General features: G+C 37.0%; 4 protein-coding genes across 7 annotated transcripts in view; 3 read left to right on the top strand and 1 right to left on the bottom strand.

Annotated features, from left to right (window-relative positions):
* Positions 1-1,153: 1,153 nt before the first annotated feature.
* mep1ba (meprin A subunit beta a) lies at positions 1,154-8,369 on the top strand. Its single transcript, XM_053489071.1, has 14 exons — positions 1,154-1,253; positions 2,477-2,495; positions 2,595-2,654; positions 2,787-2,830; positions 2,941-3,019; positions 3,120-3,237; positions 3,695-3,873; positions 5,166-5,384; positions 5,624-5,776; positions 6,077-6,292; positions 6,387-6,854; positions 7,617-7,802; positions 7,943-8,170; positions 8,265-8,369. Coding segments are annotated over exons 1-14 (2,031 nt in total). The 5' UTR covers positions 1,154-1,193; the 3' UTR covers positions 8,267-8,369.
* A 159-nt stretch (positions 8,370-8,528) lies between these two features.
* On the bottom strand, positions 8,529-14,256 carry mcm3l (MCM3 minichromosome maintenance deficient 3 (S. cerevisiae), like). The gene is made up of 17 exons (XM_053489119.1): positions 14,170-14,256; positions 13,898-14,010; positions 13,555-13,763; positions 13,334-13,464; positions 13,018-13,256; positions 12,822-12,930; positions 12,551-12,704; positions 12,213-12,344; positions 11,860-12,068; positions 11,342-11,516; positions 10,098-10,224; positions 9,741-9,891; positions 9,499-9,639; positions 9,299-9,399; positions 9,125-9,213; positions 8,968-9,043; positions 8,529-8,844 (listed from the first exon to the last, which is right to left on the bottom strand). Exons 1-17 carry the CDS (start codon positions 14,239-14,241, stop codon positions 8,646-8,648), a joined length of 2,427 nt encoding a protein of 808 aa, XP_053345094.1. The 5' UTR covers positions 14,242-14,256; the 3' UTR covers positions 8,529-8,645.
* A 2,197-nt stretch (positions 14,257-16,453) lies between these two features.
* si:ch211-191a24.4 (uncharacterized protein LOC100150331 homolog) lies at positions 16,454-20,063 on the top strand. The gene is made up of 4 exons (XM_053489373.1): positions 16,454-16,537; positions 16,806-16,920; positions 17,553-17,659; positions 19,005-20,063. Exons 2-4 carry the CDS (start codon positions 16,808-16,810, stop codon positions 19,655-19,657), a joined length of 873 nt encoding a protein of 290 aa, XP_053345348.1. The 5' UTR covers positions 16,454-16,537; positions 16,806-16,807; the 3' UTR covers positions 19,658-20,063.
* Positions 20,064-23,767: 3,704 nt separating this feature from the next.
* The window catches only part of si:ch211-191a24.3 (tensin-3), a 49,284-nt gene continuing 46,834 nt past the window's right edge, over positions 23,768-26,217 (top strand). For 3 of the 4 annotated variants that reach the window (XM_053488980.1, XM_053488979.1, XM_053488977.1), the window contains exons 1-4: positions 23,768-23,920; positions 25,094-25,255; positions 25,374-25,424; positions 25,516-25,638. In XM_053488980.1, the coding sequence (XP_053344955.1) occupies positions 25,106-25,255; positions 25,374-25,424; positions 25,516-25,638 (324 nt within the window). In that variant the 5' untranslated portion in view covers positions 23,768-23,920; positions 25,094-25,105. The remainder of the gene's footprint in view (positions 23,921-25,093; positions 25,256-25,373; positions 25,425-25,515; positions 25,639-26,217) is intronic. The other variant, XM_053488978.1, reaches the window with a different exon arrangement.

Raw genomic sequence — 26,217 nt, 5'->3', positions numbered from 1 at the left:
ATAAAATAAATACATCACAACATAATTATGTTATACATAATTTACATAATTACCACTAAGAGGCTGTAAAACTGGAAGATTTTTAATGATGTGTCTCTTTAGGTTTGTGGTCTTTTCCCCAGCAATTGTGTGCCCACACTGTTTCCCCTCTGATATTACTACACATCGGCTTTAAAAAAAAAAAAAAAATTGCTCTAGTTCAATATAAAGAAAATGTATTAGGCGTCGCATACTCACATGAAACATTTGCACACATACATTTAAAGTTGGAACTCGAAAAATTTGAATATCGTTGAAAAGTTAATTTATTTCAGTAATGCAACTTAAAAGGTGAAACTAATACATGAGATAGACTCATTACATGCAAAGCAAGATGGTTCAAGCCGTGATTTGTCATAATTGAGATGATTATAGCATACAGCTCATGAAACCCCCAAATCCACAATCTCAGAAAATTAGAATATTACATGCAATCAATAAAACAAGGGTTGTACATAGAACATATCGGACCTCTAAAAAGCCTATGTACACACTTTTGCTGCAATTATTGCTTCAGTGCGGCGTGGCATGATTCTCTATGGGGTTCAGGTCAGGTCAGGTAAGTTTGCATCGCAGCGCATTGGGACGAAAATTACATGTTGATGAAAATAAAGACAGATGTTTTATTAGGATTTATTTTTTTAAACCTCATTTTAGTCTCATCTTTTTTCCTCAACAATATTGCATACTGATTTCGTCATTGTCACTGTTCATTAATATCCGTGACATCTCATCATCATCTTGTCTCAAGTCACAATGAAAAAGGTCGTCAACGTATACTGTATTTCCGTCATTATTTTTGTTGATACAATCAACACTAGCTTGAAGTCTTCTGTAATCTCACTCAGCTTTACACCTTTATTGACGTCTTCAAATATATAATTTACTAAATTCAGAAATCAGCAGTGATTTTACAATGTAATCAGATGGAACATCTAAATAGCTTTTTAAAAATATAATAGATAAACGCTATATGACATCATTAATAACCTCATTTACAGCAGCAATAGTGATCACACCTCTTATCAGAGTACCTTTCTTATCACATATAACTGCCAACACAGCAATTTCTCTCTATTCATAAGTTTCGTACATAAACACACGCTGTACACATGCAGAGTGTGTAACATCAGCATACACATACAGCAGCAGCTATGGCCTCTTATTTGACATTTCTGATCATTTGTCTGTTATGTGCTGAGAGACTTTATTCGGTAAGTCTTAAGCAATTTAATTCTCAATAATTCAAGCATGTACAAATGTTTAAAAAAATGTATATATTGCATGTTAAGTTTAAAACAAATCATCTTGAAATATGAATGTTGTGAATTGAATAATAGGATTTCTCAACAACTGCAAGTGGCAAGCATGATAACTTAAAATTTATAGAGGTGGCTCAAATAAAAACATTCAAAGTGTAACAAAAGAAAAAATATTTTTTGCTGCTAAAGGAATCTAGACACGTTAACACTAAAACAGCTGCAATCAATAAAATGGGGAGTCAAAATTATACTTTTGTGACATTTTTTGCAATAAAGAATGCAAACTATGCCCTAGAAAAATGTTCATTTGAACTTTCGTACACTGAAAAACAGAATATCTTACCAAGATATTGTCATATTGATACACATTTTTATAGTAAGAGAAATATTAAATATCTTTTCAACCTTTAACCTTTCATAATTTATGCAATATTTCTTATCACAATAAGATTATAAAGCAAACACTTCTCTACATGTTATCTGTAAATATTTTTACTGAAATGAAATGTTTTTTATCAATTAGTAAGTACATTTGCTTCTAGAAAGCTTTAAAAGAAAGCAAGACAATATATTAGAAATATTAGAATATTAATTTAAGATGTGTTAGAATATTAATTTAAGTTAGTTTTCTGACCCATATTCAGGTTCGTTTGAGGGGTGTTCGAATCAAACTGGGACTTTTGCTTGTGCAGAATAACAGTACACAGTTACTGTACTGTACAGTATGTAAACATTATTCCTCTAAATGATCTCCCGCTACACTTATGCAAGTACCCCAAGTGTTTCACTAATGCTTGGATACCATCAGAGCCATGATTAAACTGTCTGCTTCATTCCTGAAAGGCTGGCCCTCTAGGAACTCTTTTAATGCTCCAAACATGTGGGAAATGGCTTGGAATGAGGTCAGGACTGTACAGGAGATGTGGCAATAACTCCTAGAAGAGAACGTATAACATTCTTTAAAAGGTTTGCACCATTTACTGTAAATGTTTTATTGAAATTAAGAGGTTCATCACTGCCCACCTCCATTCATGAGAAAGTTTACCAAATGTCCCTGGTTGACTTGAACACCCCTTGTGAAAAGAGCGATTAAATAAACAAAAACATGTATGACATTAATTGTTTTAGTGGTTATCTTGACGTACCAAAAATTAAATAAGTTCTTTCTCTTATAGTCAGCTTCAGCCCTCTCAGGTAAGACATGCCATGTATACTGTGTAATACATATATATACATTTAAATGCAGTACCAGGAAAAAATAATGGTGATCAACCTTGAGATTTTTTATATTAGGTTTCACAGAAGTGGACGTAGATAATGGAAAAGATTGGGATTTCATTGACATAAATGAAGGTAAGAATAATTCTTCCACTAGTGTGCTGTAGCGCATGCTTTTCAAAATAACACAACTGCTTAGTGTTTTATATTCACACCATGCTTGAACTATGAATTATTAGCAGCTGACCTAAAATTTCTGTGTAACAGAAGCAGGACTTAATCTGGTAGAGGGAGACATAGTTTTTAAAAAGGTTAGTAAATCATTTTATGTAGCTTTTCTATAACATTACATTCCCCATGAATGTAATGCTAATTAGCCATAGTCTAATTGTCACTCTATGCTATAAATAAATCTTAACAGGAAGATGGGAAGAACAGTATTCTGGGTGAAGAGTATCGCTGGCCGACCACCGTGCCTTACTACCTGGAGGAGAGCTTGGGTAACCAAGGAGCTCTTTTTAAAATCAGCTGTTTTAAGGTGATTTAATTTCAGTAACATCACTCTAACATAATATCTTCACCACTTTTGGTTGTACACAGAGATCAATGCTAAAGGCGTGATACTAAAAGCATTCGAGCAATATCGTCTCAAGACCTGCATTGACTTCAAACCCTGGAGTGGCGAGACAAACTACATTTCTGTATTTAAAGGCTCTGGGTAAGGGATATTTGTACATTCATACACTTTTTAGTTAATACTAAACATTTGGTTGTTTTTCGAAATTGGGTGCAGACCCGACCAGATCTTCAGGTTCACCTGAAAATGACGAGCTGCAAAACATTTAATCTTGGGTAGGAGTCACTATCCAGTGGCTGGGGTTTGGGCATTGTCAACAATGAGCCAACAATGCCTGTATAGCTGCATATTCAATCAAAATGTTTATTAAATCAAAATATGGACTGTGAATAATGTGAGTTACACAGGAAAAATTATTTAAAACTTTACATTGAGTCATCAATGAGTGGATTATTTTTTTTTAATCCAAAATGACACTGATTAACTCTAAAGGCCCTAGAAAAGATTTTATTAGCACTAGAATGGTAACGGTTATGCAAATAAGAATATAAAGTACCTTCCCATCCTTATCATTGTCCACATTTTTCTGTATTGTTAGATGTTTTTCATCTGTAGGAAATCGTCAGGTTGGGAAGCAGAGGTTATCAATTGGCAGCAACTGTGATCGCCTGGCAACTGTGGAGCACGAGTTCCTGCACGCGCTGGGTTTCTGGCACGAGCAATCCAGATCCGACCGAGATGATTATGTGAACATCATGTGGGACCAGATCGAAGCTGGTAATTACACCACTGGGCACTCAGCTCAATATGATAGAAGCACAGAATGGCTTAATATTTGACATAAGGACATCCAAGTGGGTAATGCTTAATGTAATATTATTATTAATATTTCAGGTTGTAACCAACGTTCAATTGATATCTGCCTGTCTTTCTGTACAGCAGAACTCTCTGCCTAACTTATTAATACAAAGAAATACAAATTTTGTAAGGTAGAGTGTCTTACACCTAGGTTTTAAGCTAAGTTTGATACTTTTGTTGTCATCCAAATACACTTTCTGTTTGGTAATCAGATCCTGAATCAAAGTGGACAGTAACAATAATAGAGAGTGGATAAAGATTAAGTTTTGTCTTAAAATGACTTCAGCGCGTTATAGTTTACTTTCTGTGCACCACTACAGCGCCGTTATTTCAGCGGTGAAAATATTGACTAATCCCAGGAAAAATATTTCACTTTTTTAATTAATATCTGTTCTACTATTGGTGGAGCTATTCGTTTATGTTGAGCAAGTAGATTATTACGAGCTTATTTTAAAGTTGATTATTAAATTCGCCACATACTTGTTCATAACATCTCTCAACATTTTGATTTCAATTATGGTTAAAGCAGATATCTAATTCCTGCAAAAGTTTCAATGAATTCTGTTGAGCAGGTGATTTAAGACGCACCCACAGTTTGACTAATACGCAGAACTGCCAAAACTTGCGGTTCATAATCAAACACACAGACAAAACTTTCTTGAAACTGGTAAATGAAGGTATTAAACAGTTGACTTTTACAGAACTTTAAGCACAGTACGGAGATGAAACTCTTATTTACAGTAAAATATTTAAATAGGGCAAACATTTGAAAGAAGGCCATACTGTACTTCCATGAATGATGAGGTGGCTTGTAGCCCACTGCAGTCATTCCGGTAAACATTTGGCAAGTGGAATGCCTTGGAAAATTATAGATAACTTGTCAATAACTTGCATAAGATCCACATCTGTCTGTGTATATAACTATTTCCTTCTTTGCACCATTAAAGGAGTTCCTGGGAGGCCAGCATTTCAGGCATGAGGGAGGCAGTACAATCATAGCTCCTTACTGAGAAAACTTTCTTTCCAAGAACTAGTGCAACATTGGGATAAGTATATTAGTGTAGCAAGGGATTATATGTATGCATTAGGAAGTCAAAGATACAAGAAAGAATGGTAACATTCATAAATTGGGTTTATTTCTTTCTAAATTTACTCTCATATAATTACATTTTGCGCTTCATGGTTGACCTGTTACACTGTATTATACCTAGGCAAAGAGCACAACTTCAACACCTATGATGACACAGTCTCCAGCGCTCTTGGCTTTCCTTATGACTACACCTCTGTTATGCACTACAGTAAGACAGCCTTTAACAAGGACACCAAACCCACCATCGTCACTAAGATTCCAGAGTTCATGGACATGATTGGCCAGCGCATGGAGTTCAGTTCCAGTGATGTGCGCAAGCTAAACAGGCTGTATAATTGCAGTAGGTGTAGCCCTTACCCTGTAAATCATTGTATTATGATATTAATAAAATCCTGCCATCTCTTTAGTCTTTGATAAAGATTTTATTGCACTGAATGATTTTATTTACTATAAATATATAATCCACTACAATAAATCTACTATTAACTTTCGGCTAAAGTCTAGAGATGACAAAGGAGGATTGTTCTTTCACCTCTTTCTGTTTTCAATTGTTTTTTTTTGTTGTTTTGTTTTTTACAGCCACATCCTCTACCTTCTTGGATTCCTGTGGCTTTGAGCAGCCCAACGTCTGTGGTATGATCCAGGGAAATGATGCAAAAGCCAAGTGGGTGCGTGTGAAGAGTGTAGATGGAGGTCCAAACACAGACTTTACTAACATGGGCCAGTGTAATGGTATGAACAGTTCATAAGAGGACAATTGAAATTTCTTTTGTAACTTTTTTAGCCTTTAAATTGTGTTCTATTGATCATGACCATTTACTGGTAACAGTTCTCTTCAATATCTGTTCTTACATAAGAGCAAACCAGGATGGAATCGACTCATCTGCAATATTTTTCATACTTCACTAGAACTTTGGTCTTTACAGTGTCTGGATATTTTAATGGCACACAACATTAACAATGCTACAGTTGAGTATCTGTGAAGATGTGCATTTATATTTGCACCTAACTATTTATTTATTTTCATCACAGGCATAGGTTTCTTCATGCATTTCAGCACAGCTACAGAAAACCCTGGAGATAATGCTTTCCTGGAAAGTCGGCTCTTTTATCCGAATAGAGGACGTCAATGCCTGCAATTCTACATGTACAACAGCGGAGGTGCTGATGATCAGCTAAACATCTGGGTTCATGAATACAACAATGAGAGTCCTAACGGAGTGCTGACACTCATTCAGACATTCCGTGGTAATTCCACTGCTTTAAAAGTATTTGATTCTTCTTACACAAGGTTAAAGGTACAAATTCATACATGACATCCTGTATTGCTGCTCTTATACAGGTGGTAAAAGGAACTCCTGGGAGCTTCATCATGTGACCCTAGAGGCATCGCAGAAGTTCCGGGTAGTGTTTGAAGGGGTGAAGGGCGTAGGAGCATCCAAAGGAGGTCTCTCTCTAGATGACATCAACCTGTCAGAGACACAATGCCCTCACCATACATGGCACATCCAGAACTTCACCAGCCTCCTCGCCACAACACCTGTTAACTCCAAGATATACAGTCCCACTTTCTTGTCTCCTGATGGCTACTCTTTCCAGATTGGTCTGTATCCTAATGGGAAATCGAGCAGTCCTAATGATATAGCCATGTACTTGCATTTGACTTCTGGTCCCAATGATAGCCAGCTAAAATGGCCATGCCCATGGAGACAGGCTACCATAGCACTGATGGACCAGCACCCAAATATTCAGGAACGCATGGATAACCAAAGAATGATCACCACTGACCCCAGCAAGACCTCCACTGACTGTAAGAATATTCATAATAATTCATTATATTGAAGTAAAAACAGAAACATTAAGTAGAAGTAGATGAACTTCCACCTCCAATTCAAAACACATTTTAAATGGCTACCTTTTCTTGAATAGAATATGGGATACTCCTCACACTAAGATTCTGTTCGACCACCTCTATTTTTGATTATAGAGCATAATTTGGTGACCAGTTTATATGTGAAAATGATGCTCCATGCATTCTGGTAAAAAGTCTGGATGGTACTCATTTATAATTTGATGGAATATGCCCATAACCATCAAGAAAAACTCTATAGATGTGACCAACTAAAGCATCGCCAGGTCATAACATCTAAATATTATTTTTAATAAATATTATTACAAAAATAATAATTGTAGCCTGTGATAAAGTCTTGACTGATGTTGATGGTTCATTAATGTTCCAGGTCTAATAATGTGACAGTTCTTAACCCAATTCCAGTCATATCCGTAATCTCCTTAGTTGTTGTCTTTGCTTGATGCAGGACAATATTTTGACCCTCCTAAAATCAAACTTTTTGGCCAGACAGTGTCGTTTACCATTATAGTAATCAGAGGAAATTGAAATCATATTAAGGAAACAAGATAAAATATAATGAGAGAAACAAAAAATTGATTTTGAAATTAGCCAAGTTTGATAGAAATGTAAAGAATATATGACTTATGAACTTATTATACTTATATAACCAGGTACAGTATTTAAGAATCTGCTTATGAGTGATGTCATTCCTTTTTGAAGCCCTGGGCAATGTTGAATATTTCTGGGATGACCCACGGAAGGTGGGAAGTCTGGTAAAAAACCCAGACGGTACATCATACTACAGAGGACCGGGTACTGGCACCAGCGCTTTCATCACACATAACAGACTAAGGAGTCGGGACTTCATTAAAGGAAATGATGCCATCTTCCTCCTTAGTCTAGAAGGTGAATTTTTGAAGCTAACATTTAAGAAAACTATGATACTTTTAAAAGGGTAATACATTTCATCCTGTTGGTTCATACAATACCTTTGCATAAATGTCAAAGAGTATAGTAGTTTTAATTCATCTGCTTTTCATGCTCAGATGTGACCGGACTTTTGGAAACACAGCCTGTGCCGCAAACTGCTGCATACACCGAGAAAAGAAGCTCTTCATCCAGTGTAAACACTACACCAGCTGTGTTTTTTGCTTTTGTGGGCGTGCTTATATTGCTGCTTGGGGTTGCAAGTGTGGTGTACGGTGTAAAGAGACCCAGAAGGGCTGAAGTGACAGACACTGAGGGAGGACATGTTCCAGAAAGAATAAATGCCTGTAAGTGACCAGATAAAAAAAATAAATAAATAAACACTCATTTTTAGAATAATTATATATTTGGTGTTAAATATGGCTATTGCTTTCTTTACAGGAATTTTCCAGCTGGCTCACACTGTAGTGGTAAATGCTGATGACATCTAATCTGATATGCATTTTATCCAACTGTCAGTGTTTGAATATTATAAAAAAAAATAAAAATAAAGCATAAATAATTGCTTGCAAAATTTGTCATGTGCCATTAAAATGTAATGAATTACACAAAGGAAAATTGTCAAAAAAAAAAAAATAAATAAAAAAAAGAGGCTGACGTCACCTCTGTTAGCCAAAAAAAAAAAAAAAAAGAGAAAAGCCTTCATAAATGCTCAAACAGTTTATTATTAACAACAAACTTCAGACAATAATACATAAGGATATACAGCAATGCCACAAATACCTGATCATGTCTAGAGACCATTGTTTAAGTCATTTTTAATTAAATGAGGAAGACCACGTCCTCAGACACCATGACCTGGTTATCATCCTGCATGCGCTCCAAAAGTAATTGCACCTCCTGCTGGTCAAATTCTTCAGACTGACCTTTGTTAACGTGAGTAAGGAGCTCAGGAATTGCCACAGACTGAGAGCGGGTAACCTTGAATGCTTTGAGGAGGGATGCCTTGAAAACCTTCATTCTGAAACATAGAACAATAAAAAAAACAGGAGGTCAATTCTAGGATTCTAGAGTACAAGAGAATTGGATGGGAAAACAATATCTCAGGGAGTTGCAGCATGAGGTTAAGGTTATAAAACTCAACCTGTCTTGACTGATGTCTGTCTTTTTCCTTTGACTACTCCTCTGAGACACTGTCCTGGTTGGCTGACTGGGTTGGGCTATGGTTTAAAAAAAAAAAAGCATAACTATTTATGCACAATGATGAATGTGGTAGAAACATCCAAAAAGAAAAATCTGACTGTTTTCATCTTCTGTGAAGTCATATGGGTCATCAGAGTCTTCCGCCATTGTTGAATCCACATCATCCTTGGATACACGAGAACGTTTTCTAAGGGCCATACCAATCCTTATGTCAGTCACATCAGATACTACTATTCAATATATATTGTGTAATACCATATATCCTATTAGACCTGACACTCCTCTGACTTTGGGTCTGCTGACTTTGTGTCGTATCCAGTTCTGCATCCACTCCATCTTCAGGAAGCTTCCTCTTCTTATTTTTTTCCAGAATCTTCACAAACCAGTTAACAAGATTTTAGTTCTGGTAGATATTTTCAGTAAATAATAATAATAATAATAATAATAATAATTAAACCATCCATCCCATTACCTTTTTGAAGTATGCAAACTGCATGAGTTCCAAAGCAGCCTCTGCATCTCTTAACTCGATATTTTTACTCATGCGAGCTTTAGCATGGGCCGTGGCCAACCTGATCATTGTCTCTAGAGCACGTGCAGTCACAGGCATCGTCTGCAGCAAAGTTTAAAACCAAACAATTTAGATAAATGGGATATGGTTTAATACTAAAACATGAATCTTAATGGATTTTAAGCAAGATCCTAGTTACTCACCCTTGCCAATTCATTATTGACTTGGTCGTGGCTCCTCAGTTTGGTGTACTCCTCGGCTATGTAGTCGGAAGCTTCCTGAGTAAGAACGGGTTTCACTAGCTTAGCCACATGGATGTATTTCCTGATAAACTCCATGGTGACAACCTTTTCTCTAAAACCAAAAAAATAATAATTAAAAAAAATTAATTAACTTTTTGTCATAGGTTTACAAAATATATATATATAAATATATAGTAAATTCTTCTTGCACCATTCACCTTATTTCAACCTTTTCCTATTTAAAAAGGTCACTACTTTACTGAGGTGCATTGATGGACTTACTTAATAAGTAGGTCTTACTTAATAATTAAAACTTACTTCTTCTTCCTGTGGCCATAAAGGACATTGTCCTTTTTCTCATAGATTTGCAGCTCCTGTTCAGCAGCCTCACTGATGTTTGGGTCATCTGTGGCAAACACGTCCACCGTGCTTCCCAATGACATTGCTATTGTTATACATAATCAAAAAGTCAGTCTTGCATATAAAATATTAAGAGACATTAATCGCCAGCTGAAAACAGCGCAATATATACACTGTGTGGTCAAAAAACAACTAAGGCGATTTTAAATTATTGAAACTAAACATTCAACCTTTAGGATAGTGCTGAACTGTCAAAGACCTGTGTAAGAAATCCAAATCAAAGCTTGGGTTTAATTGTTTTTTAAATGAGACTTCAACAGTAAACGTAAGAGCATTTCCATACAAATACATGAGAAGGTTTTCTTAACAGCTGTGTGGCCATAAATAAACCGGGCCTCGATAGCAAGATCAATATTAAAAAAAAAGGCTTAAATTTGCTAGAAAGCAAGAGGATTGGACTCTGGCATGATGACAAAAGGTTATGTGGTTTGTTGAATCCAGATTGACCACATTTCAAGGCAATAGGTACATCAGGGTATAAAGAGAACCACATGAAGCGATGCACCCATCATGCGTCGGGTCCACTGTACAAGTCTTATGGGTCTAGGCTCAACAACATTATGTGTAAATAAAATAAAGTTAGCTGATTACCTGAATGTACAGGTCATTACAACAATTACATTTTTGTTTACCGATGCTTACAGGCATATTCCAGGACTCAAATTGTAAAAGAGTGGTTCTGGCACCATAAGAAATCATTTGCACACAAACTGGACAACACAATGTGTGCTGTAATCTTTTTTAAATTAAAGGTGACAAAATCTTAGCATGTGAGAATTATTTATCTATCAGGCAGTGTACAAGTTCTGCATGCTCATTTACTCAATATACTGTACTGTAGCTCCCTATGTGGAAGAAAATTGGTATGGAATTTGGAATCATTTCCTCCATAACATTGTTATCCTGAAGGGCAAAGGTTAATAAAAGGCTGACTTTAGACACTTTAATCCACTGTGGCTTATGCAATATACTTGGCAAGTTAAACACAATTGAAGGAACAGGCCGACTAGTCTGCATACTGACAAATGCCTTTGATTGGGGAACCACTATGAGATAAGGAGTTTCCCAGTCCTGAAGGTTCTATATATTTCCACCACCACCACCACCAAAAAAAAAAAAAAAAAAAAAAAAAAAAGTCAAACCTGCTCCCTCCTGCTCTCCTGGGGGTCTGTATCTGTGCATGCGCAACACATGCTCCGAAATCTCACGATCACTTTCTGAATCCATCTGATCCAGAACAATGAAGAGCAAATCAAATCGAGAGAGTAGGGAATCTTGCAGGCCAATGTTTTCCATTGGGGTTTTGTACTGGTCATACTGGCATGGACAAGAGGAGTGAGAAGGAGAGACATGTCACATTTAATTAGCAAATATGCCAAATTCTATTTAATTTATTTAAAAGTGATTGTGATATTAAAGCAATACACAAGTTTGTATACCCTAAGGCAGTGATCCCCAACCCTGGTCCTAAAGGACCCTGTGCCCTGCATATTTTAGTGTTTTCTCAGCTCCCTGCACCGCTAATGTGATTAATCAGTCTCTTTTCAACCTAAGTGGGTGTGGTAGAGCAAAAAAACAACTACAATGTGGAGGACAGGGGGTTCTCTATAGGATAAAGGTTTAAAAATCACTGCACTAAAGCTAGCTTAAAATATCTTACCCTTCCATACACTGGGTTAGCAGCAGCTAACACACTACAGCGAGCATTTAGCCTGGCCTGGATTCCAGCTTTCGCTATGGTGACTCTCCCCTGTTCCATCACCTCATGAATGGCTGTGCGATCCATGTCAGACATCTTGTCAAACTCATCGATACACACAACCCCTCTGTCAGCAAGGACCATAGCACCTGCCTCTAAACGGCGCTCACCTAAGGCACAAGACATTAAAAAGTAAACTTTTATGGTCAACTCCAGAGTTAAAAGGCCTTGCTCACTGCCCCACTTTTAGTCCTTTTTAAAGCCCATGTTGAATATTATTAGAACAGCCCACATTTAAACTGCATGTTAGTCACCTGTCTCTTGATCAGTGGTAACCGCAGCAGTCAAACCCACCCCAGACGAGCCTCGTCCAGTGGTAGGAATGGCTCTTGGTGCGGTGAACAAGACATACCTCAGTAACTGAGATTTGGCAACTGATGGGTCACCTGAAAACAAACCAAGTAAGCATTTGGCTCAAATAATCCAGACAATGCCCCAGTTTGTACATCACCAGCCCAACATTTTATGCAAGGTGATTATGTTATCACATTGTCAAGTCATTTTAAACATCTACTAGTTCCACTGAGGTTTCCTTATGCATCAACTCATAAAATTATTTAAAAAAAAAAAAATTACTTGATAGCGGTCTAACCTATCAGCAGGATGTTGATGTCACCTCTAATGCGAGTACCATTTTCCAGGTTGGTCTCATTTCCTCCTAGCAGAAGACACAGGATGGCTTTCTTTATGTACTCATGACCATGAATGCTGGGAGCTAGCGATCGACTTAGGTGCTCAAAAACATCCTGAAAACACACACACCAAAATCTCGATGTTTGAATTCTGAGAATGTCAAGGCAGAACAAACCACAGATGTTGACCATTAGAGTAAAACCAGCATAAATATATCCCTTACTGCTTACTTTAGAGTGAGTTTTGCAGAATTTCTTGATCTTGGCAACATCATCAGCACAAAACGTGGGAACAATTTCTTTGCTCATCAGCTTGACGTTGTTGGCTAGGAGTATTGTTCTACACAAAACAGACATTTAAGCTAAAATCACCAAAACCAAGATTCCCAGGGAGCCACCGCAGTGGGGAAACTAAACTTTTATTTACCTGAAGGTTCCTGAAGTAAATCCTCCTTGTTTAGCAGGTAAACAGCGGTAGACACCAACTATCTGGACACGGTCCCCTGGCTTAACTTTGTCCACAAGATCATCATCAGATATGATATCAACTGACCGGGGAAGTTGCCCAGCAGGAGCTTTTTCTGGCATCTCCTGGATGGTCAAAGTCTGGTGATCCTTATAGCAGCACAATCCAAACTCTGTTTCCAGTGGGTTATTCTCATCGTCCTATACACATAGCCAAACAACATACATCTTTAAACAATATTGACAGGCTTTGTTCATCACTAGTATACAACACACACCTTGGTGGGGTAGATGGCACTGGAAGGGAATGCATCCAGTGAAGTCAGATCAGTATATTTCCTTTCCAAAGTTTTTTTAGTGGCAGGACAGTAATGAACACTGCGCATAATCTTTGGCCTGACCAGGGAACCTGTAATGATTAAAAAAAATAAATAAAAAAATGATGCAGTTACAATATTCACAAAAACATGGAACTATGAATTTAGTAACATTTACTTACACTTGGTAACAATGCCTTCCACACAAACAAGGTTTCCCAAAAACCGGGCACTAAGTGTACGGGGTGAGACATGTTTATTCCCAAAGCTGCCCTCAAAACCAACATGAAACTCGTCAAACTGTTTGGCATATGTGGCATCAACGGAAGCCACCATGTCCTTTAGAGCTCTCTGGAATGCAACCAGCTCACCAAAGGCGTTTTTCAGAAGTCTGTTGAAAGCACCCATCAAAAAAAAAAAAAAAAAAGGAATACATTTGCCATTTAACCACATCTGTCAAAAATTGAAGGAGACACTGGCAACCCAATTAATAAAATCTCAAAAGTCTAAGCAAGTGATACTGACTCTTTGGCTCGTTTTTCATTTCTACGCCGCAGGTCATTGATGTTGACAGTGAGCCGGGACTGTCCCTCAGACACCATACTCCTGACCTTCTCATGATACACACCCTGATCTTGCTGTAAAGACATTCAAGTCAAATCAGTGTTATCTGCTTAAAGCACAGGACACTGCAAATGTTTTTTTTAATGAAGCAACCACTGCAAAGAACACTATAGAGAAGTGATTTTTTTTGTTTTTGTTTAAGTAAACAACATAAGAATAAATTGTGTGCTCACGTCATCATCTAAAAAGTCCAGGTACTCTCGCTGTGCCTCTCGTAGCTCTAGATCCTCAAAGCCTCCATCCATTGTCAAACAACTCTACAGCTCCAAAAGATTAAAAACCATTTGGCTCAGTACCATCAACAACAGCTTTAAACTATAGCCAGGATTTATATCCTAAAAATTTTATTTAGCCATATGCATACACAATACAAATACTTACAAAAATATATAGCTTAACCAGCCCAACCACGATTTGGTACCTCTATACTTTCTAAAAGGGAATACATCATTTTAGGCTGCAAGACATGTCTTAGTTTGCAGGTCTGGAAACCAATCGTCTGGCTAATTAGGCAATCAACTGGGGAATAGAAAATGACATGAACGTTCTTTCAATCCAGTTTCAAGTATTACTAGGAAGTCTATGTTTATATGAAATACTGCAAAGATCTATATTTTGAATATTTTCACTGTGAAAATTACAAAAAAAAAATATCTGTATCCTGCACTAATATGTAAAGGTCTTGCTTACTTTGTGGTAATGCTGCAACAGACCTGACAACAGACCTGACTTTGCCTTGTATTTTAAGGATTCAAGGATTCAAGGATGCTTTATTGTCATACCAGCAGACTTCCATGTTCTGGTACGAAATTAGGACCCAGGTCCCGTTTAAGCCACAGAGATAGCATAGTAGTATAAATATGAGGTTATATATATATATGTATATACATGAATATAAATAAGAGCAGTCAGAGATATATTATGCAGGAATTTAGACATAAACTATACATAGTGTATTGCACATTTTCAGAGACTGTATTGCACACATTGTATATTCGACTTATAGGGTTATATATGTATTGCACCATAGAGTTATATATTACACTAAAAATATAGAGATATGTTGTAATAAAATACTATTCAAAGTTAGCAGTTTGTGATTGTGTTTAATGGGAGAGGACGAGCACGGCTAGAGTTCAGCAGTCTAAAAGCTTCAGGGTAAAAGCTGTTTTTGAGCCTGGTGGTCTTGCACTGAAGGCTCCTCAGCCTTCTGCCTGAGGGAAGAGGTTGAAATAGAGCATGTGCAGGGTAAGTGGAGTCATTAATAATGCGGAGGGCTCTTCCTCTGCATCTTGGCATAATGGCATGTTGGTTTTTGTATTAATTCTTGAAACTTTCTGAGGAAGCTTAGTTATGAGTGAGACAAAATGATTTTTTTTTCACAAGATCTTTAAAATATATGCAGTGAAGCTCCCTCAGCTGAAGCCTTGGATGATACAGCAAGAATGAACTTTCACCACCACACATCAAGCTATCCATCTAAGGGATGGCTCGATGATTGACAACAATAAAAAAAAAGCTTTTTTAGAGCCCTTGTCTTCCCTTCCTCTTTCTGCCCCTGGCAGGGGTGTAGGGACATAGGACAGAGTTTGCCAGGGTATGTTGCTTGACGTTTCAATGCCGACTCCTCTCAGATCTCCCTGCCCTGCTTCTGGCTTTACTCATTTTTTTTTCTGTTTCCAACACTTAAGCATAATCATATCAATACAGTATAAACCTAATATATCCCACCCACTTCCAGCCACAACTGTAACAAGATATTCAAAATGTAGATACTGTGAGAAGGGCCAAATAGTAATGGCTAGAAAACTGGGTCAGAGAAATTCTGCACTCCTGAAAGTATTGTCAAATATTCCCATAAACACACTCCTAAACCTTGTGGAAAGCCTTCTCAGAAGAGTTAAGGCTGTTATAGCTGCAAAGGGCGGACCAACATCATATTAAACACATTATGGATATTACAACATATTATGGTTTAAGAATTGAATGTTACTCAAATTCATATACATTATTTATTTATTTATTTATTATTATTATTATTATTATTATTATTACATTTTTCTTAGTGCAGTTTTTCGTTTATTGCAGTAATTTTTTTAAGGTTACGAAAAAAGCATTTCACTGCATATTATACTGTGTATAATTGTGTACGTGACAAATAAGATTTGAATTAGAACTTATGGAGCGGTCAGAATACTTGCATACAGCTATTTGATTGGTTGACGCGTTGACTGCTACTGTTGAGACGTATTTCTAACATATCTATGTTCTTAAAGCGCCGAACCAAAGTTCTGTCGAATTACTAACACTTGGTTTTGAGCTGAACCTCGCTACAGCTCAATATAATTCATATAATCTATATATTAATAAGCGCGAGCTTATGGTATCCGTATATCTGCACGACTCTAGCCCCGCCCCTTTTACAGGTGTAAATCTCAGCACGTGACCGATGCTAGCGGAGTTTCACGGAAGTCAGAGTAAACCGAGTTCCTCCTCACTTCTGATCGAAACCTGTAAATGACCATATCATCGTTATAGCTAGTAAGTTTTACTTTCTTGTATCTGTTTGATCGTAACTTTCTATTTGTTTTCTTTATAATCCGTAAAAAAACAAAAAACTGAATAGAATTTTTAGTTTTTGTCTCTCATTCGCCCTGATTGATTTTCTCTTTAACTTGACTCGGCGTTATGTCCCAACAGAACAATTAGCCGTAGTTGAACTGAGTAAACTTGTTATATACAGTATGTTTCACAGTGGAAAAATGCGACACGAAGACTTGGCATTATGTTTCTCTGCTCTGTGTTGTAGTAATGAGTGATGCAAGAACCCAGCGTGGGCGCAGAGAGGAGCAAGGAGGGGGTTACAGACACAAACAACAACAACAACAACAACATCAACGTTCACGACCATCCTCCACCAACAGGTGTGTATATCCACAATCAGACACTTTCCCGATGTCACCCTAATGTGGCATTTCTGCAATATATACACACCACATTCTCAGTCCGTCTGCTCGAGTTCTCCAGCTTCTCGATATTACATGGATTTAAAGTATTTACAACATTTGTACCAGGAAGTACCCCAAAGCATTTAATCAGCCTTCATCCTATCCCACAATAAGACTGTAGCCCTTAAAACTCAGAGCATTTTAGCCATTTGTTTAAGGGCTCAGAATTGTGCAGTATAGAGTGGTAGGCCTATATCCTTTTTTTTCTACTACTAATATAATAATAATAATAATAATTTTCTTATTTTGTGACTTCTACATTTTTGCAATGTCATTCCCATATTCAGGCGGTAAAATTAACACATTTTTAAAATTAATGATAACTTTTGTTCTTCTTGACGTATCCAAAGACCCAAATGCATTATAATCATCTTTGACTGATGTTGTGTTGCCACTTGGATTTTACAAAAGGTTTTTATAGGGAATATAAATGCGTAAGGAACAGTTTTATGGTGTTTGTTTCAATTTTATTATTTCTGCTTTTTTTTCTCTATCAAATCTTTTTTGATGCCTGTCAAATAATTATTTTCCATCTGATCACCTAATAGGTCCCAGTATAACTCCAGAAACCAGTCATCCTCTTCCCAACACAGGAGAAGGCAGACTTCAGAAGAAGGGCATGGATCATCATGTACACACATCTTCTCCAGGAGGGGTGTGTATTTGAAAATAAAGTGCAAATTGGCAGTAGACGTATACATTAATGATAATGTGATATTTTAAGTTCACCCTTTATTCGTCACATATACAGTTAGCAGGCTGGGGTCAGAGTTCAGGGTCAGCCATTGTACGGCGCCGCTGGCACAGACAGGGTTAAGGGCATTGCTCAAAGGCCTAACAATGGCAATCTGGTGAAGCTGGGGCTTGCAGCGCAGGCCTTCTAAACAGTAACTCAGAGCCATAACACACTGATTATGCTACCACTTCGATATTGTAACCCATATCCCATGTTGTAAAAAAAAAAGTTTTATGCCAAAAAAAAAAACCTAATCAAGTATAAGGGTTTATTTTCCAATTCGTCGCTACTGAGATTAAAAACAAAACAGGCAACACTTCTAAAATTCTGAAAAATTATACCATGGTGTCAAATATACAGTATCACAGTATCACATCAGCAGAAAGTTTGCAACTGCCAGTAATTTTTAGCTCATGTTACTTATGCTTATATCTTGCAAGCAAAGTTGTCTGTGAGTTGCTGTTTACAGGATGGGTTAGTTCGTTCTCAGAGCCCTAGCCACGCCCTGTGATACTACATATGTTTTTGTTTCCTTTTGAGCTGGTTTAACTGGTTATCTCCTCTCATGTTGCATGACTGCTTTAATACACTGCTTGGCCAAAACGAAGTCTCTATGTGATTTTAAATAAGTAAATACTTAAGACCCATGGATTTAATAATTGGTGCCGTTTTTAACATGTTTCAGATGACAAACATTCATTTAAGCCTAACTCATGCAGTGAGTAGCTTCTCAAATTTAAACTAGCTATGCCAGGAGGTGTATCTGTGCAACCTGACAACATCATAGAAAAAATGTGGTCTGAAAAAAATATACGGATAAATAGATTGGGTGATCGATCCTTACTTACTTTATTAATCCCAAAGAAAATTCCACTAGGTTATTAAAAAGCTATTAAAAGCTTAGAAATGAGAAAAAAGACTTTAGTAAACACAGCTTTATTTATTAGTGAATATAAGAGCATTTCCATACACATATGCCTAATGAGTCCCAGATTGCCCTTGTTACAGAGCGTTGGATCCCTGACCTTAACCACAGTGAAAGTCTTAAGGATGTGCTGGATTAGACGGAGCAGTTTAACTCTCAATAAAAGATCTTGGCTAAAAATTCATGCCACTCTAAACAGAAATAAATGTTATTATTTGTATTGCTGCTGCTAGATTTATTTGATCAAATTTATTATTTAGCTTTTTTTTTCTTTATCTGAAACACTGACTTACATGTTCTTATTTGTAAATTTGTATTTGTATCACTTTTGTCTTTTAGGTATTGTGCTAATGTGTGCATTTCTCTGCAACCTGCTGGTGTTGTTCTGTCTCGTAGCTGCTTATATCACCTTATCAGGCATGTCGGCTATGAATTTTGGAAGCGGGAGTTTTGTCGACGTTGTTATCCCGTTTGAAGGCACAGAGCTTCAGCAGGTGCGTGATCTTGACATGCAGTTTTCACAAATGAGAGCTCCTGGAGTGTACGGCGGTCTGGCTTTCAGCATCGCCTTCGGCGTGGCCTCGCTCTTATTTGCCATGTCCGGCAACAAGCCTGCTCATATGCTTTCACTGAAGCTCCTGATTGGTCAGCTTGCATTCCAGGTGATTGGAGCAGTGGCTTATATCATTGCAGTGGGTCTCTATCTACATTTTGTGATCAAAGTCAACTCGACAGACGTGTGTACAATGCGAGCACGACTTTACGGGCGTAACGGACAGACTTGGATGAACTGTAACGTGAGTGGCGCGGATGGAGCTGTGGCATTGTTCGGAATCATAGCAGGTATTTTGTACGCGCTGGGAGCTTTTTTTACTTTTAGAACAATTCAAAGCGTGAACCGTTACAACGAGCATGTTCACTATGAAGCAGAGAAACGTAAACGACCAGAGAGTACCCAGGACACACCTTTACAGTCAGGCATCTATATCTGAGCTACAGAGCAAAAATGAGAATATTTTTTTTTTTAACCTTTTATAACAAGCATGTGGTAAACTTATGAAACAGAAAACAGTAGTATCTTTTTTTATTCATGTTTATAACCTGTTGTTGCCACACAAAATGTGAATCAGTAATTTTATGTTTTTAAAATGTAAATATGTCAAAGTAAATGCTAATTTTTAGATCTTATTTTAAATTTAAGTTTTATTTTATATCTAATATTTTTACATTTGTCTGCTAAATAGTCACTAATTCTTCTGTATTGCTTTATGCCCTTAATGTTGTATCCAGCAGGAGGCAGCATAAACTTGATATACACAATGTATATATTTTTACTAGTGTTGTTTAAATATTTTTCAAACACCTGTTAAATAAATTAATAAAAGTAATTAAACAGTAGTGGCATGGTCTTTTGTCCGTAGTGTGTAAATGCACGTGTGAAAGGTGACCATTGTACAAAATTGGGAATTTCCTCCCACAGTGCAAAGACATGCAGTTTAAGCATGTGTGAAAATGCATGCTAAATCTGTGTGCCCTGTGATAAATTGGCATCCTGTCCAAGGTGTACCCTGCCTCATGCCCACGTCTCCTAGTATAGGCTCCATGGCCCCTATATTTTTGTACCGGATAAATGATATAAAATATGAATGAATATTGAATTTAACAATATGCATGAGTTAATGAATAATGATTTAAGAACTAATATGCCAGTGTACTAACTATGCCAATGTAAGTTTCATTGTTTGAATGTAAAAGGTGTTTACATGTTTTTCCTGTACTTTACATTACATATAAGGTGATGCTTGGTTTGTTTTAGAGTTACTAGGACTTGAATTAAGCCTATTTTAATAAGCTTAATTTTAATTAACAAGTATAATCACTATAAGATCTCAACAATAAATATGCTGATTCGATCCCTGGCTCAGTTTCATAGAATCACTTTGAGAACTGCTTTACTAGACCATAGGAGATTAGCAGAGACAAAGAAGAGAATGGAAACTTGTTTACTCCAAACTCACATTTAATATCGTGTAAATGAACTCCAGTGGCATCCACATACTGTAGCCCTGCCCTTACCTCCACTGAACACCTTTGGGATGAACAGGAATGTCAATTTTTATGACATCAGTGCATGAGCTCAATAATGCTCTCGTGGCTGTATGCCCTCCAGGGAATCTCCTCAGAACCACATTAAAAAAAATGTTTTAAAAGCAAAAGAGCAACAAACTCTGGAGATCTAATATAAAGGAGTAATGATGTATGGTGTAGTTCGTTATTTGTCCTTTTCCTAAGTTGTGGGATAACCTGGGGCAAGGAGACAGAAGCTGGTGAAAATTGAGACATCATGTTTAGTTCTAGCTACTAGTTTTTGTTGGTAAATTGGTAAGGGTGATATTATCTCTAGTACAGAATTCTGGACAGCTGAGATTCTTTTTATTGATGGTTTTGGAGAAGGACAAAAGTGAGCAGCTTATTTTAACAATATGAGCCTTGTTCATTCACATATTTGCTTTGAAATAGTGTGACAAGTAATATCTACATAATTTCTAATAGGTAGATAAGGAGACTGAAAACTAATCACATTTGCAGTGTTGGGTGACATTACTTTGTAAAGTAACTAATTACATTACAAAATTACAGTCTTTAAAAAGTAATCAGTTATATTACAGTGTTATCTTAAGATGAAAGTAACTAGTTAGAGTATTTTTCCATTGCAGAAAATAAAAACTCCTTTGTGATTCCTCATGCATGTTGTTTTAGTCAAGACCTTTATAATTAGTCTACCATCATCACTCACCCCTATCTCACGTATGCGGTGTCGCGCGGTGGTCGTGAGTACGGTTCATCACCGCAAGTTTTGTCCCTGTGATTAGGTTTCCATCTTTCCGCGCGTCGGTCCATGCATAGTCACACCGCATAGGTGAGATAGGGGTATAACAGCAGGAATAACAGAGGGGAGTGGGGCTTGTAGGACGACTTTCACACACACTAACGGATTGGGAATGACTGCTGTCTGGCTTACGGATTACATACATTGTCTGAATAAAGGATTAAATTTTTTAAAAAGTAACTAAATAACTGAGTACGTGAATGGCGGACTTAACGCATTAGATTACTCGTTACATCAAAAAAAGGAATCCAAGTTTTCTTACATGTAACATTATAACGTGTTACACCCAACACTGCACATTTGTCATCTAACCCTCTGGTTCCCAATCTTGGCACCATAGCCCCCAAAAGGGGGCGACAAAGATCACAGGTGGTTTAAATCTGAGGATGTTGAAATTATATCATAATTACACATTTAAAGTTTAATAAAAATCTCTGCACAGAAAAATATTTAAAAAGATTACATCAAACGTAATGTAATTGAGTCTTTGCTATTAACCATTAGCTTCTGAGACCTCTAGACTTCAGACATCATGACTGAATTAAACTATTTAATTGTATTTAATAAAAGCTATTTTAGTAGGCACAGCACTAACATCACTACTCTTATTTGTAGTATAAGGCTCATATCAAACGTCTGTGTAAGACGTCTTTCTTTCATCTCAGGAGCATTGCTGAACTGCGTTCAGCACTCACTTTTGCAGATGTGAAAAAAGTTAGTCCATGCATTTGTTTCCTCCAGGCTGGACTTGTGCAATGCACTCCTCATTGGGATTTGTGGAAAAATCCTTTAAAAGCTGCATTATATTCAAAAAAGTGCTGCTAAGATCTTTGTGAGAGTGTGTCAATATGACCATATTGCGCCAATTTTTTAATCTTTTTATTGACTTCCTGTTTCATTCAGAATTAAATACAAGGTTGCCGTTCATACCCACTAAAGCATTTATGGGGATGCCCCTCCCTATCTCAAAGAACTCTGCTGAAAAAACTCTGCTTTGTGTCAATGCATCTTTTGAAACGTCCTAAGACCAAGCTTTATATTATGAGAGATCAGGCTTTTGGCTCAGCTGGTCCTAGACTGTGGAATGATCTCCCAGAATATGCCACAGGCTGTAATTATTTTTTTTTTTATCAGAGGTTGAAATAATTTATCACACTTTGAGATTTGCTTTAAATATAAAGAGCATGATAAAAATGTATTATTAAACACTTTTATTGTTCTGGCCTGAAAAAAATTATCAAGGTGTTCCATGGATTAGATGTTTCACATAATGTGCAAACATTTTAAAGAAGGCCGTACATCCGTGATTGACCAAGGTGGCTCAGAGGCCACTGCAGTTGCTCCCCGGAATGTTCAGCAAGTGGAACGCCTGATCCTTGAAAACTAACAGACAACTTGTCACTAACTTGCAGAAGAGACGCATCTGTCTGTGCGGACTGCAACACAATCATTCACTAACACCACTTGCACATTACAGAAACTCGGCTGGGAGTTGTTTCTCGGCTGCAACATTCGCCGTATAGTCCTGAATCCTTTTTAAATGACACTTTGATATTTGTCATGTTTGGATCCTTCTTTTTTATTTTGAATGGAAAAGAAATAGCACTAGAGGATGCAATGAGCAATTTGTCTGCATCAATCAATAGTGTATTGTGAAGCAACAGTGAAGTCTAAAATATTGTCAATATATTGATAATATGGACGTGAGTTTAGTCAGTCTAAGATAGGTAATATTTAACTTTTTGACCCAATTACAAAAGTTTTTTTTTTCCAACAAAGCCATGTTTTCCACAGGATACAACAAAAGGTTCTTCAAACACAATCATTTATTAATTAATAAAATATTAATTACTATATTCATTCATATACATTCATTTCCACCTTATGCCTTATTCAATCCTGGAATGGGCTCCGGGTCCCCATGACCCTGTACACAAAATAAGTGGTACAGAATATTAATGGATAAATAAATGAAGGAATAAATATGTAGTATAATGAGCTATAAACTGATAAATAAAATGTATTTTCATACAAAAAATATTTAGCAATACAAAAGTGCACTCTGTTCCTAGTATTGTATGACTCAGAGAAATGTCTGTACTATAAGCAAGGGGTGTGTTCCTTAATCTTGAGTCCTTTGCTTTAGTCATACGTACTGAGAACAAGTGCTGACAGCAGAAGAACGCGCGGTCATACAGAGTGCCGGCCAAAGTGCATGTGAGCTGTAGCATGTGGAGTACAGAGCGTGTTCCTCTTTTTGTCCTCTTATCCCCTTCTTACTTTTCCTTTTAATTCTGTCATTTCTACCGGGTGAATATAGCAGATGTTCCTGTAGGACTGTATACCCTGTAATCCTGTTGTCCAGGTAAGCGCTTGATGTATTTAGCATGAATCAGAACTTTGTTCTACATGCAATGTAAGCAATATTAAAACAAGACTCCACTTGGGCTGTAAGGTAATGTGATGATAGCCGGCTCAAATACAGTAATCAGAGTGAAGTGCTTATATACAATATACTTCACTCTCATTACTCTATTTGCAAACATGAACCCATGTCGCATTATTGACTTGCAGTTCCGGTCACTGGAGACAAAAGTGACAGGAAGGAAAGATACTAAAACATTACAACTTTAGACGTTTCATTCCTGTTTATTTATGTCACCACAGTGTTGTTGTACATTCTTAAAGTGCATGTAATGTATTTTCTTACACATTTTACATATCTATGTAATGTCAGTTTTTTATAGATTGTAAACAAGAAGAATGTGTAGAGTATAAATAACGATTTGTGTTCCTTTTATGAGAGTACGACATTTGATAGGCAATTAAATGCATTGCTTTATTGTTTTATATGTTTGTGAAATCTGGTGGATATTCTATTTTGATGAGGTTGTCTGGGAAATGTTCAACACAGAAAGCATCCCAATTTGTTCTTTTTCCAGCTTCAAGTAATGCTTAGACTATGATTTAAGAGAACATCTAATCTGTAAATGGACAAACTGTGGTCTGGTGTATTTTATATGAGTAAGCTTTGCAGTTCCTACCGTGATAAAAACGAGAACGATCCACCACCTGAATTATGTGGCCAAAACCATCAATATGTCAGTCTGCTTTCACTTTGTTTAATAAGGCCTTCATTACCCACAATGCATTTTGCACACCCAGCTGAAAGTGGAATGAATAGGAATTAGTTTTTCTTAATCTGTCCCGAAACAGGCTGATTCAGCAACACTTTATCACTTATTCTGGCTTGCTTTTTTTTTTAAAGTAACACCTCATCTGTTCACTCTGCTCATACAGCCCAAAGTGTTAACAGTAATAGCACGCAAGCTGAACGTTTCAATTTTCATGCTATTATCATCATCAGTGTCATTGTGCTTGCTAAGTCGTAGATTGCTAACTACTTGACCCAATTGGAAAGCCATTAGACTATGCAGCGTTTATCCAAACGCAAAAATCCATTTTTGGTGAACCTGTATACACCTTCCTGTTTGTGCCTAAAAGTTCTGTAGCCCGATGTGATCTATTATTATTGCAGAGCAGTGCAGTGATGGCAGAAAGATGTGAATTTGACCTGACCTATATTACTGAGCGCATCATCGCTGTCTCCTTCAGTCCAACATGCCCAGAGAAGACCTACCTGACCAACTTATACAACATCACACAGATGTTGCAATCCAAACACTCTGACAATTACCTGGTGAGGGCAAGCAGTATTTAACAAACATTATTAAAAAAAAAAATCCATATATATATTATGTATTAGATTGTAAGAGTCAGTGTTATAAAACGGTTCTATGTTTTTTTTCTGATCATAGGTCATTAACCTTTCAGAACCGAGGGAAGAACTACGCAGGATAAATGTCAGGGTAAAGTCTAAAATTCACAATATGCGGTATTTAAAATCTGAGCACCACATGACCATGTGTCTCTTTCATTTCTCTACGTGCTTTCCTTCAGGTCCTAGATGTTGGCTGGCCTGAACAGCATGCCCCATCCCTACATTTACTGTGTTCTATGTGTAAAAGCATTGATAACTGGCTCAACACACACAGTGAGCATGTGCTCCTGTTACACTGCAGGGTAAGCTCTGAGACCATCTTTTTGTTTCCTCCATATCCGTCTCTTCCAGGTGTTGTTTTTCATAGTTATCATAAATACAAAGATACTTTAAAACCATTAATGTTAAAACCATCTAGGTTTTAGGTTCCTCTTGTGCCCCAAGGTGGCTCTTGCCCTTCCAGCTGGCACCAGGACCTTAGCGGCAGATTCTTTTGTTTGCATTGGGCTGTGGGGTGGGGCCCTAGTGGATCAGTGGATTTATCCAGCGCATCCCACGGGTACTTGATTGGATTGGGATCTGGGGATTTTGTAAGCTGAGTCAATGCCTTGAACTCTTTTAAAGGCCAGTATGCGGCAGACTGTAAAGTGCTGGGCGTCCTTGTAGCTTTCTGTTGTTCAACACTATCTTTTATACATGAATTAAGACACAATGTTTAGGGATTGAAAGCGCATATCTTTAAAACTTCTTCTTTTTTTTTACTTACATGACTTACCACAGCTTTTGGAAATATTTGAAAATCTTGCAAAAGATATAGACATACAATATTCCAAAAAATCCAGGATTTGATTTGGAACTAAATGTTTAAAATAAATAGGTGG

Source organism: Clarias gariepinus, chromosome 27, assembly GCF_024256425.1.
Source record: "Clarias gariepinus isolate MV-2021 ecotype Netherlands chromosome 27, CGAR_prim_01v2, whole genome shotgun sequence".
Lineage (NCBI taxonomy): Eukaryota > Metazoa > Chordata > Actinopteri > Siluriformes > Clariidae > Clarias > Clarias gariepinus.
This window is presented reverse-complemented; position numbering and strand designations above follow the sequence as displayed.

Bases quoted from the DNA above. Each gene is read 5' to 3' on its own strand.
- mep1ba (XM_053489071.1), top strand. From the start codon at position 1,194: ATGGCCTCTTATTTGACATTTCTGATCATTTGTCTGTTATGTGCTGAG. The intron at 2,655-2,786 runs GTAAGAATAATT...TCTGTGTAACAG, and splicing joins TTTCATTGACATAAATGAAG to AAGCAGGACTTAATCTGGTA. The intron at 2,831-2,940 runs GTTAGTAAATCA...AAATCTTAACAG, and splicing joins GAGACATAGTTTTTAAAAAG to GAAGATGGGAAGAACAGTAT.
- mcm3l (XM_053489119.1), bottom strand. From the start codon at position 14,241: ATGGATGGAGGCTTTGAGGATCTAGAGCTACGAGAGGCACAGCGAGAG. The intron at 10,225-11,341 runs GTTTGACTTTTT...GTATAACAATAG, and splicing joins AGGAGAGCAGGAGGGAGCAG to CAATGTCATTGGGAAGCACG. The intron at 9,214-9,298 runs GTCTAATAGGAT...TATGGCCCTTAG, and splicing joins CAAAGTCAGAGGAGTGTCAG to AAAACGTTCTCGTGTATCCA.
- si:ch211-191a24.4 (XM_053489373.1), top strand. From the start codon at position 16,808: ATGAGTGATGCAAGAACCCAGCGTGGGCGCAGAGAGGAGCAAGGAGGG. The intron at 16,921-17,552 runs GTGTGTATATCC...ATCACCTAATAG, and splicing joins CGACCATCCTCCACCAACAG to GTCCCAGTATAACTCCAGAA. The intron at 17,660-19,004 runs GTGTGTATTTGA...TTTGTCTTTTAG, and splicing joins ACACATCTTCTCCAGGAGGG to GTATTGTGCTAATGTGTGCA.